Source organism: Stegostoma tigrinum, chromosome 14 (assembly GCF_030684315.1).
Source record: "Stegostoma tigrinum isolate sSteTig4 chromosome 14, sSteTig4.hap1, whole genome shotgun sequence".
NCBI lineage: Eukaryota > Metazoa > Chordata > Chondrichthyes > Orectolobiformes > Stegostomatidae > Stegostoma > Stegostoma tigrinum.
In genome coordinates this window covers 31,409,439-31,422,599 of record NC_081367.1, presented here as the reverse complement: position 1 = coordinate 31,422,599, position 13,161 = coordinate 31,409,439, and the positions used below count along the sequence as shown (strand labels likewise).

General features: G+C 41.4%; 1 protein-coding gene across 2 annotated transcripts in view; it reads left to right on the top strand.

The window, feature by feature from the left end:
• zbbx (zinc finger, B-box domain containing) overlaps window positions 1–13,161 on the top strand; it is a 125,769-nt gene that overhangs the window by 30,799 nt on the left and 81,809 nt on the right. For both annotated transcript variants that reach the window (XM_059651072.1, XM_059651073.1), the window contains exon 3: window positions 9,921–10,063. In XM_059651072.1, the coding sequence (XP_059507055.1) occupies window positions 9,990–10,063 (74 nt within the window). In that variant the 5' untranslated portion in view covers window positions 9,921–9,989. The remainder of the gene's footprint in view (window positions 1–9,920; window positions 10,064–13,161) is intronic.

The window sequence follows — 13,161 nt, the reverse complement described above, 5'->3', positions numbered from 1 at the left end:
CTGTCCTTGCTTCTGCCAACTCTTCTCTGCCCACCCCCTAACCTGATGCCCTCCTTGTGAACCCATCCCACTGGCATTTACCTTTTACCTGCAATCTGACGCTGATTCTGGACCTCTGGTAGATGCTGTATTAGACGCAGCGACCACTGTTCCTCAGGGGTAGTTTCTTAATGTAGAGCTAACAGCTTCTGGTTGGTGTCACTTGTTTGATGGTAGCAGGAGAAAACGGGGTTTCCACTCTTTCAGTCCTTGATTTTGCCCACAGGATTCATGTATACAAAATGTGAGGGGTAGAGATACAGTAAACAGGAAGAACCTCTTTCCCTTGGCAGAGAGTTCAACAATTAGGGGGTCAGAGATTCAAGCTAAGTGGCAGAAAGATTTGAGGGGAAGTGAAGAAATTATTTTCCACAGCGAGAGGGTGGGGTGGAGGGTGGGCGTTGTCTGAAATTTGCTGCCTGAGTTGGTGGTGAAGGTGGAGACCCTAAGCTCTTCCAAAAAGTACCTAGATCTGCATCTTAAGTGCTGTCAGTTGTAAGGCTGTGGGCCAAAGGAAAATGGAATTAGATAGAGTGTCTCGGTGTTATTTTGGTCAGCATGGACAAGATGGGCTGAATAGCCCCTTTTTGTGCTGTATCATTTTTTGTGGTTCCATGAGGTTTACAGTAAGGGTTACCAAGAAGGTGGTTTGGATCAAGGGGTCATCGATACGTTGAGGTGGAGACTATAAGGCACAGGCAAAGGAGCGCTCACTGTCATCTTATATTATGCTGGACATTGAAAGAAGGCAGTAGAGAAGAAAATAGCTTTATCCACAATCAAAGTGGGCAGGGTAAGTGCAACTGCAGGAATCTGCAGGACCCATCAATGACAGAAAACAACAAATGCTGAAGACCACAGTGGGTTGGACATAATCTGTGGAGAGAGCAAGCTAACATTTCAAGTCTAGGTGACTTCATCAAGCTGAAGTGAAATGTGGCGGGGACAGCATTTATATATAGTTTGGAGGCGGGTATGGGGATAGTGTGGGAGTGGTGGTGTGTAGAGCACTGGTGGAGAAAGGATGTTGATAGTTCAGATTAAGTGATTGCAATGCGAGAATAGCAGAACAATGGTGCGTCTACTTGCCAGACTTGAAATAACACAGTCACACTGGGGTGGGGAGAGGGGAGAAATGATATGGTGATAGAGAATGTGACAAATCAAGCTAAATCAAGGGAAGAAATAGGAGAATGTAACAAGTCAAACTGAAACAAAGTGAGGAAATGGAAGAATATAACAAATAAAGCTAATTGAAAACAGGACTTTTTAGACCAAAGAAGATTTATATATAGATCCATGTACTATACATGACACAGACCATGCAAGAACTCTATTCTCTGGCCTAATGCATTGCCTGCCTCTCTACGTTGCATTTCCCTGCCACAGATATTGCTGAACAACTCATCGGTAGCATATCTTTAGACACATAGGCTATCACAGAATAGATATGTTGTACAAGAAGGACAAAAGACGCCAGCATGACCCAGTGCCTTGTATACATGTTGATCCTCTAGCTTTCAGAAAATGCACCACCCTGTCACCACAGACCGTCATCCATGGAACTTCGTGGTCATGGAGTGATGCCTGATGCTGTGATCTATTTAAGTCTTCAAGAGTCAGTGGCAACCAGAGGCAAGGTGCATTATCAATTACAATCCAGTGATACCAATGCTACCAAAGTGCTCTCAATGGGTCTTCTTTCTCTTCTGTCTCCCACTACATCTTAATGTGCTCCCTTGTTCTGCAGCTGCAGTGAAGGGAACCTACAGGTCAGGGAGCCATCTGGCTCCACAAGTTTGGGTGATTCTGATGGTGTTTGTGCCTGGATGGACTACACATGCCAGGGCTTGACAGAGACAAATTTTCACTCCTTGGTGTGACTGCCCAAAGTTCAGACAGGAACCGGCAGGGTGGAGGTGGAGGGCTCAGCCATTTCTGGAGTGCCCTGTGAGGAGACTTCTGAGGTGGACTGTATGTGCTTCCTCCCCTGGCTTGGACTCCTTGTATGGAAGGGGCATCTTCAGTGTGCTCCATATTCCTCGTTACCATACTGAATACCTTCAGTCTTGATGACCAATGGCTCGAGCAATGGAATGGAGATCTGTTTGCCTTACCAGCAGTCTCTGAGTGTGCTGGACCTGGCTGTCCATAGCAGCCCCTATCTGTCCGTGGAGGCAGCCAAGTGAACACATAATTCACCCTGATGCAGCTTCTATGCAAGGAGGAGCATTGCATCCCACATACCTGACCTCCCTGTGCTTGTAGATCTTCTCCTGATGGCGCTGAGAAGTGAACCACAGGCCAACTGCTGGAGTGTTTCTTCCTTCACAAGCTGCAGACTTGTGAGAGTGAAGTGCTCACCAGGTCGCTCCATACATGTACAGCCTAACATTCCCAAGGAGGGGCCAGTATCTGGGCTGGGGGATAGTGCTTGAGACAGTCTTGCTGATACTTCTGAGCCCTTGACACCAGGAGGTAGTTTCTGGGAGAGCGGATCATTTCACCAGGTATGTGCTAGAAATGCTGGTATTTTCTATAAGACCCAAAGAGAAGGTGTTATAGCCTGTGGTTAGAAGTGTTGTGCAATGATTGAGACTGACAGCACTGACAACCAAACTGATCCACCACAAAACCAAGGACAGTAACAAACCAGCTACATGGATAAGAAACCTATGTAACAGACAACTCGCAGAAACTGAGAAAGCTGCCCTCTTATGCAAACTGAACTACTACCACAAAGATGCCAACAGGACAGACTTGGTGGCCGCTCTGGAGAATACATTAAAAGACAACAAACTCATGGATGAAACACAACAAGCCATCCGACAGACAATAATCCCCACTCTACACAGAAGGAACAAAGAGGACAACCTGAACATGGCAGAGAGAAAAGCACCAGATAAACTCAAGAAATACAAGAACATCATTATCCTACCAGCAGACAAAGAACACATGACTGTCATTATGAACAAACTAGACTACATTAAGAAAGGACGCACATTGCTTGCGAATATAACCACTTACCAACTGGTAGTGATAGACCCAACACTGCCGCTAGGTAATAGGATCACCCAGACACTGAAGCAACTGACAAATACAGGGCAGATAACCAAGACAGACTTCATGAGAATGAAACCAGAAAGCACAAACAACAGAAGGCTTCTATGGACTGCCTAAAGCACATAAACCAGACAACCACTCAGACCCATTCTTTCCCTACGGAGCACACTGTCACACAAACTGGCCAGGACTTGCAACAGAGATTGAAACATCTAGTAGACGGATCACCTCATTCTATCCACTCAACGCAAGATTTCCTCAATACCCTCAAGAACATAAAAATCAGTGATGATGAGACTGTGGTATTCTTTTGTGTCACAGCTTTATTCACATTAATTGACATCCCACTAGCCAAAGAAACAGTGGCCACATTACTGGAGGAAACAGCAACGCAGACCAGCAGCTCCATCAGCAAGGACAACATACTTAAATTACTAGACCTCTGCCTCACCACACACTTCATCTTTAATGGTCAGATATACAAACAGATTAATAGTACACCAATGGGGTTACCCATCTCAGGTCTCATTGCAAAAGCAGTCCCGCAAAAACTAGAACACACCTCCCTCCCCCACATTCAACATAAACTGTGGATCCGGTACGTAGATGACACATTTGTCATGTCTAAACGCAACAAATTAGAACAGACCCAGTACCTCATCAACGGCGTATACACAGGGAATAAATTCACACGGGAAAGAAGAAAATACCAACAATCAACTTCTGTTTGTGGACATTAAAGTAAAACAATTGACCAACAGGGAGTTCCAAACCTCAGTACACTGAAAAGTAACCCACACTGATCAAATCCTCAACTACTACAGCAGCCAACCCAAAGTCCACCAGCAAAGCTGATTAGAACACTATTTAAATGGGCCAGGACACAGTCCAATACTCCAGAACTATGCAGGAAAGAGGAAGAACACTTATACAAGATCGTCACCTTAAACTAATATCCCCACAGTTTCATCCAAAGATGCCTACTAAACAGACAACAACAGGAGGACACAGTACAACCTATCGCACATCCCACACTTCCCTCAATTAGGAACATATAGGAACTGCCAACAAGACTCCAAAGACCACTAGGAATCAAGGTGGTCCACAAGCCCACAGCCACTCAATGACAAACACTTACAAGGATTAAAGACCTCATTCTCACAAAATTCAGAACGAACGTGGTTTACAAAATGCCATGTAACGACTGCCACAAACATTACATCAGACAGACAAGAAGGAAACTAGCCATCAGAATACATGAGCATCAGCCAGCAGCAAAACGGCACGACATACTCTCCTTAATATCGGTACACTCAGACAATGAAAGTTATCGGTTTAACTGGGACAAGGTAACCATAGTAGCCCAAACCAAACATAGACACACGCAGGAATTCCTAGAGGTATGGTTCTCCACTCATGCTTTAATCAACAGACATATAGAATTGGACCCCATATATAAACCCATACAGATCAAAACCAGAAAAGACAGTACTGACCATAACGGACCGGACGTTATAAATTTCAAGTGGAGTAGAATAACATTCCTTCATCAGAGGCTCTACTGATGATGTCACCCAATATGGTGCTGAAACATCTGAACAAAAACAAGCCAGCTTGGTGAACAAGTCATCAACTTCACCCACAACCTGAGCTACAGACCTGTGCCAATACTTTAAACTGACAGTACTGTCAAAATGCAATTTGCAGTGGACTTATTTGCTTGGCGAAACGTGGATGTCTCTGCATCCCCTCAGGATTATCTTGGTCAATATCTGTGAGGGCAGGATTCTGACCTTGTCGAGGTAAGGAGCCTAATGTCAGGAACTCCACCTGTATCGGCTTGCTGTGCCCTCTTCTAGGTTGTATTCTGTAATGAGAGACTGGGAGGAATTGAGTGAGGTGAAATTCTGTGACGTGGCTGTTGTTGCTCGTCAAAAAGTGATGAGATGCTTTGAGGGTGTTAGGATGTATTGCAGAGGTCATGCAGGGTTAGAGGTGTGGGAATTGGAGGTTGGTGGGAAAAGTGAGTTTTGGTGAGGGAAAATGTCACAGGCAATAGTGAGTATAGCACAGCATGAGCCTTGGTGGGAGGTCAGTGCAGTAGCAGAGAATGTGTGACCTCACAAGGAGTGTTACATGTACCCTGATGCAGCATCGAAGATCATTGATTATCTTCTAGCGCTGTTGGCTGTTCCACCACATGTTGAGATGGCATTAACCTTGGTGATGACCTCAGACCCTGGTGTTGGGGTCTGGTAGTACGGTCTTCTCTGCTGGATCGCTGGGAATAGGGCAGCCCTACTTTTCATCACACTGTCGACCAAGGCCTCCAGATCCCTGTCAGAGTATTGCAGGCAGATTCAGATTGCTCGTGCTTGTCTGAGGCACAGTGTCTTTTAAAGATGGCACAGGTGCTGGGATTGTCTGTCTCTTGGCAGGCATCCACTTAGTGGTGACTTGTTCCAGAGATGCCACATGGTAAGATGGGGTCAGAATTGAATGGGTCAGACTTAAAGTGGCATGGGCAGGAGTTAATATGGTGATTTAATAAGAAATATTCTCCAGGCCACATGTGGAAAAACCTCCAAAAAAGGCCTATGCAGTCCCTTGGACTTAGCCAGATGAAGTAAGATTGTATAAATTGATATTATTGGCATGTTAGAAAGACAAACTAAGGACAGATCTAATGTTCCACAATCCATCCATGAGGTGCTTAACAGTATCAGCTACAGAATTGAATGTTTCTAGAATCTGTAATTTCGGGGCCTGGTACATTGCTCATTCCACATTACCATCAACTTTGGAAATCACCCTTGATCAATAGAGAACATGAAAGCGCATAGAGGAACAGCAGAGGTAATGAGAATAAAGTTCCAACATTTTAAAATTATCTCTGTTCTGAACAGGAAAAGCCACAGTTGCATGTTCAGCGGCCAGCGGATAAGAGAAGAGCATTCTATTACCTCCCATATCCAGCTGAAAGTGAGAAAACCAGATAACTAATCTGGGAGTAGGGATTTTCAGAGACTTCCTCAGTGCAGTGATTGTAACAGGGTCAGCCAGGTGGACATCATAGAATGTGAGATGAAGGGTCTAGGCCTGAAATGTCAGCTTTTGTGCTCCTAAGATGCTACTTGGCCTGCTGTGTTCATCCAGCTCCACACTTTGTTATCTTGGATTCTCCAGCATCTGCCGTTCCCATTATCTCTGATAGAATGTGAATTCCCTGATCGGGGCTGTTACCCTGGTCCAATCAGGGAGCCCTGGCTGAGTGTCAGGAGTCCTGTTTACTCTGAGAGCTGGTTCTGAGGAAGGCAAACCTGTGTCAAATACTAAGCATGTGTAAATAAAAGGTAACGGGATACCTGCCTCTCTAGAGTTGTTTCAGTGGCGATGAGAATGGGATTAATGATGTAACCATGCAAAAGCGCCTACTAGCTGAAGCCCGATTGGACTTCAAACAGGCACTAAATCTGGCTTAGTTGTTACAAAATGCGGCAAGTGGAGCATATGAGTTACAGGGCACACCTATGAAAGTGGACACCGTTGCCAGTCCAACTGAACCTGGGGAACACCACTTGAGTGAAGGCAATTACCTTGCCTCACTCAGGATATATACTGAACAGAGGGACTCTACATCAGCCCACAGTAAAACCCAAAAAGCAAGCCAAGCCTCAGCTGAGTAGTTCACATTTTCTTCCAGCTCCGGGCCAGCATGACATCGTAGTTATGGCCAGTATGCAAACTTGAGACAGCAAGAGGGTTCCCGTAGGCCTGAATTGAGTAAGAGAACTCTCAGCCAGTATCTAGGAGAGTGCGTACCCTGGAAAGTCTAACTACACATGGCTTGGAACAGTTAAATTATTTAGCAACGTCCAAATCAGAACCAATCAAAAGAAATGTATAGTTAAATGGTTCACCTGGTTCTAATGGAGGTTAATACCAAGGCGGCTGTACCTGTGATTGCTGAACCAGTCTATATAAAAATTCATTTGCAACTCCAACCCTTAAGTTTGTACAAGACCTCAGCTAGCCAGAGAACCCAGAGCAGGGAACGTTTACAAATTAAGGATTCAGCTTCAGATCCAGCCTCATGAGAAGCAGCTGGGTAAATTATCACTGATTATAGTAAATGGCTTGGGCCCAAGCCTGATGAGCTGAAATTGGTTGAGAAAGATTCACATTGATTCACTCAACATTTTTTAGTTAGAAAATGGCTGCCTGAGTGAAATCCTAACTAAATACCCAGAAGTTTTTCAGGAAGATTAAGGGACTATCAAAGGAGACAAAGTCACTTTGCATGTTGGTCAGGAAGCAATTCCACAATTCTGCAAGCTCCACCCAGAGCCATTTGCCTTACATGCAAGAGTAGAGACAAATCAGGAGGCTGGCAAGTGAAGCAAGCAGGGAATGCAAGGTATTTCCGAGAGTTGAATTGCTTTCAGTGTATCAGGATGGCTCCAAACCATCCATCATCCAATGGCCTGAGAGAAAGAGCAGTCCAAACTTTGAAGGCAGGCTTAAAGAAACAACCTAGAGCTTCCTTCGATACCAAATTGTTCCAGTTCCTATTTGATGATCGGACCACCTCTTGTGCAACTACAGGGACAACTCCAGCAGAGTTGCTAATGGGGAGAAGACTCTGCACCAGGTTAAATCAGATCTTCCTGGACCTGGGGGTAAGGATTAAACAAATCAAGTACATCAATGCCAGCCACCTGCCTCTTCCAAGTGAGAGAGACAGTTTACTTCAGGGGATGAAGTTTGGTGTCAATACCATGGGAATGGCCATTCATGGATAAGAGGCGTAGTTGATGTAAGGTCAAGTCCTGTTATGTACAAATTTCAGGTACGTGAGACGGTCCTGGATTTAGAGCGGGAGGAATGTAGTGATGGTAACAAGGTCAGCCAGGTGCTCCTCATAGAATATGAATTCCCTAATTGGGGCTGTTGACCTTATTCAATCAGGGAGCCTGGCTGACTGATATGAACAGGAGTGTCAGAGGTTCTGATCGCTTTGAGAGCTGGCTCTGAGGAACCTCAACCAGTGTCAAGTACAATGCATTTGTAAATAAAGGGCGATGAGATACCAGCCTCTGTGGAGTTATTTCACCCATCCTTAGCAGATGCCAGGCAACAAAAGTTTGCAAGTATCTTAACCAAAAAGTGTTGAGTGGATGTTCTGACTCTTAACTACTTTTGAGGTGTCCAAAGGTGGCCGTCCTGATAATTGCAGGTATCCAGGAGGTTGAATTTATTCCTGAGTTGCACGAGATTATAGAATGCATTGAACTCAGTAAGAAAAAGAAATCTCTGATGAAGTCTGTTAAGATTAAAGTTCCATACACTGAATGTAACTACACTACAAGCTAAATTGTAATTGTCTGAATATGATATTTCCATCTATTGGATAATTAAGAATCAATATTCAACCATGAGAATGGTCCTGTCCAAAGACCATTTCAATGATCTAATCAATTTGTCAATAAACTGTCTAAATTAGCCCACAATAGGATCCCTACAATGTGGAGGCACTTTGCAAGTGACACTCACAATAAAGAAATGCCAGTAATTATTTTCAAGAATGTACTGCTATTGCTGTGTCCTTTTCCAGAACTAAGTTGAAGATGGTTAAATATATAATTGGACCAACCATATCAATGCCATCGCTAAAGAGCAGGGGTCTGAATGGGTGGCCATCTAACTAGTGGATCACCTCTTCAGCTATTAGTATGAACAAACGCTCCCGGGCTGTCTGGATTACAACATTGTTCAATGCTTAATGGCATTCACTAGTTGATTAATGCTCTTGTCATTAGATGTTTTTTCCGTCCCGATCATTGGTGCATTGTAGATGCAGAAAATGATATCGAAAATGCACTGTAATAATTTTACAAGATTACTGTGATAACATTTGCTGTATTCTGTGGCTTTAAAAGATAAATAATAGTAGTGTCTGGATTTCTACTTGACTGATGAAATGTTTTCTTACATAATATAAATTTTTGATCCCATTTGAAATTTGGCATGATTATTTGACCTGATCAAGATAGACCCTTCAACAGTATATCTTTTTCAGCAACAGTTAATCTTCTCAAACTCTTTTAGAATTTGGAGAACTTCTCTTAAATCGCTTCTCACTTCCTTTTATTCTGGTGAACGAACCCCACTTTTCCTCCGTCCCTGTCATAATTTTAGCGTAATCCTTTGTATCCTCTCCATAGTTTATTTATCGTTCAGATACTAGGACACCTTGAAGTTGAGTATTTTCTTAATTTTCTTAATTTTCTTAATTTTTTAATGTCTTCTTCAACTTTAAAATGTGTGGATCTGAGCTCTCAATTCTCTGCTTTTGATCTCAGGTGTGAATCTATTACTATAGCAAATAATTAGAGCCATTAATTGTACAAAAAATGTGGAGGCCTTTGAATTACATTTGATGAAGATATTGTTCTTTATGTTGATAACTGTAATAGTTTAGCAATGCTATAAACAGTAAAATGTTTCATAATTAACCAGTTATTGTTTGTTCGCCATCAACTTCTTTAAGTTTTCATCAATCTCTGTAACACTGAATAGATGAATAGTCAGGGTGAGATCAAGATTTATTTGTGGGGAATGGCAGATACAAAATCTATAAATCCTTGGTGCAGGTCTGAGAAAGCTAGTTAATACCAAAAGACTGTACTGCTCTCATGATGTTGCATTTAGCATCTTTTGTAATGTGCTATTGCACTGAATGTGATTTGGCTGTTATCCAGTGGAGTAATTGCTGTTAAAATTTTACAGATGTAATAGATTCACCCTTTGCTTTTCAGAAATATCCATTTTAACACTGTTGTTGGATATAACAACAGTTATTCCTTGTCTTTGAATTATCACAATCAATGAACATGAATCCCAATGATTTTGTCGTGATTCCAGGCAACAAATCTGGCACATCTGTTAAGTTAAAAGCAAGGTAAGTGAAATAACAGAATATTGCACAATCTTCGGCTGTGTTAAAATTTTTATGGCTATGAAGATCTGAAGTAGAATTTTTATGGGATGATAAAACTTTGGGAAACAGATTCTAATCTTCTCTTGAATTTTTATTAATGATCATAGAGTTTGCCAGCATGTCAGTTTCAGAAACTGAAAGAACTGCGGATGCCGTAAATCAGGAGCAAAAACAAAATTGCTGGAGAGGCTCAGCAGGTCTGGCAGCATCTGTGAAGGAAAAAACAGATTTAATGTTTTGGGCCCGGTGACCCTACCTCAGAACCATCACTTCTGAGGAAGGGTCACTTGATCCGAAACGTTAACTTTGTTTTTCCCTTCGCAGATGCTGCCAGATCTGCTGAGCCTCTCCAGCAATTTTGTTTTTGATCTCAGTTTTAGACCTTGGTTTAAATAAAATGCATTCAGTAGTTTAACTTCTGAATGTGACACTGCTGCCAGTCTAGCTGATGTGATGCTTTCAATCAGTGTATTATTTAATCCAGGTATGGATAGTCGATAGGCAGCTAATTTTTAAACATCGCATTCTGAGATAATAGGTTTTAATCCAAACTAATGGCCCGTGAAATGATCAGTATTCTTTACTTGTTATTGCACATAAGCTGGAACATTGCGGTATTGGATTTTACAACAGATATTATAGAATATTTTTTGTGTGTAGTCCATCTCAGGCATCCACTCAAGCTTTGTGTTTTTTTGAGTTTAAAAGGATTAAGTTTGTGTCAGTTCTATTTTACCAATCCCGTCAATTTGTTTATATCAATGTTAAAATATCCTCAAGGTAAAAAGTAGCCCTGTTAAACTTTGATTAATTGCTGTGTGTGTTTGTCAAGAATGTGTTTAAAAGTACATACTGCAGATTTCCATGCCCATTTCAGAAGCAATTAGGAGACAACCACGTTGTTGTGGAGTCAGATGTAGGCCTGACCAGGTAAAGACTGAAGATTTCATTCTCTAAAGGACATTTAAAAAAAACCTGGTTGACTACAGCAATTAAAAAGTCACTACACAACAACCAAAAGACTAACTTTAATTTCCAGATTTTATTGAATTCAGATTTCACCATTTGTCATGGTGGTTTGTGAATGCAGTTTTCATGGAAAGTTAGCCTGGGTCTCTGGTTTACAAGGCCAGTGAGAATGCCACCGCCCCTCCATTAAGGAGTAGGTGTTCATATACACAAATCACATTGGGCAGTCAGAAACGCTGACTGAACATTTATACTCTGGTCAGAATCAATTTAGTTGATGTAATATCCTTTAATATTTTACCAATTTATTCCAAAAAATTCTTAAGCATGAAATCTTGTAGTAGTGTTACTTACTCAGCCACTTATGAATAACAGCAAAGAGCAAGTATAACGTTATAACCGTGACATGAGATGTGTACTGACAACCAAGCTCTCTACTTCAATCGCACGATAAGTTTAAATGTGTTGATTCAATCACCAAGATTAACAATTTTGTCTCTTTTGTATCACTTTTAAAAATAAATGAGGCATCCACTAGCTTTGTTGAAAAGAATGTTAGTAAGTTTATTATAAGAAAAATTAATTCTGAAAGCAAGAGGATACTACTGATTATGCAATTGCTACTTGAATTGGAAATATAGAACAAAATGTGATCACTTCTCATGGCCATTGAATTTTCCCTCAATGAAACTGATTTTTTTGACAGCTGTAGATGGATGATACATGCCTATTTCTGAATTCAGCCTGCTTGACTTCAAGTTATTGAGAATTGTTCGCAATGTAGTATGTCCATTTTACCAGGTAGAGAGAAATGCTGGTATTTCGACAATCTATCAGGTTCCCGGGGCAACTTCTAAGAAACAGAATTTTAGGAAAGAGGCTGCAGCTTCTGAGGTTCCTTCTTTAATCTCTGACTCTTAGGTCCATTTTCAGAGGCCTAAGTTCAGCAAGCATTGCTGGGCAACTGTGAGGGGCTTCTAGTCCCCTCAAAGTTAGGTTTTTTCCAGTGAAATTAAGATAATAAACTCCAACTTCTTTTTTCTTGAAAGCTTTGCTTCATAGCTGCTCCAAAGTCACTGAATTTCCTGTATAAACAGCTGGGTGACTTAAAGTACACATCAAACTATTGGCTTTATTTTCAAGAAGTCGCATGGTACAAACTTCTCTCAATCCAGAGAATATGCAAATAATCAAATCTTGCAGTATTTCCCACATATATTTAAAGATGTTGTTCCCAACAATGGGTATTGATAATGTTGCAATTTGGGCCCTGATTTTAAAAACTGAAATTGTTCTTTACTAATGGAGACAAAAGAAATATCAAAAATACTATGCTTGTCAAATGTTAGGCGTGTGGGTATATTGTTATGAATATGCGTTGAAGAATGTCATAAAGGAGGCCCCATATCTGGTGATCTTAGTAGGGAGTTAGATAAATACATTTAAGATTAAATTTCTCAATAATCTATTGGGGTATATTGCAATAAGATCTTCATTAGAATAAGCCTGTTAGCTTACTGTCTGCTATTGAGAAAATGTTAGATCTGTTATACAGAGTATAATGAAACTATTTAAAAATGCAACAGTGAAGTAGATTCAGAATAAGAGGTTGCATATTTTAGGTAGTTTTGAGGAAGAGTATCTTGAGTATTGTGAGTCTCTCAAATTCTTAACCTCTGGTAGCTGTTAAGGCTAGGTTATTAAGTATATTCAAGACAGACAGACAGATTTTTCATTAGTAAAGTAGTCGAGGATTATGGGGGAAGGTGGGAAAGTAGAGCTGTAAATCAGCCATGATCTCAGACTTGATGGGCTGGATGGCCTGCTTCTGTTCCGTGTCTCATGGTCTTATGGTTATTGCACCTATAGTCAGGTAGGGACTGACAGTGTTTGGAACTTTAAAGTTCTGAAGTGAAATAGTTCAGTATTTGAAAGTTTGATACTTGTCACTTAGAACTTCATTGTATTGATTATTGAAAAGATTCTAAAAATACTGTATGAAGTAGGAAGATAACAAAGTGTAGAGCTGGATGAAGACAGCAGGCCAAGCAGCATCTCAGGAGCACAAAAGGTGACGTTTCGGGCCTAGA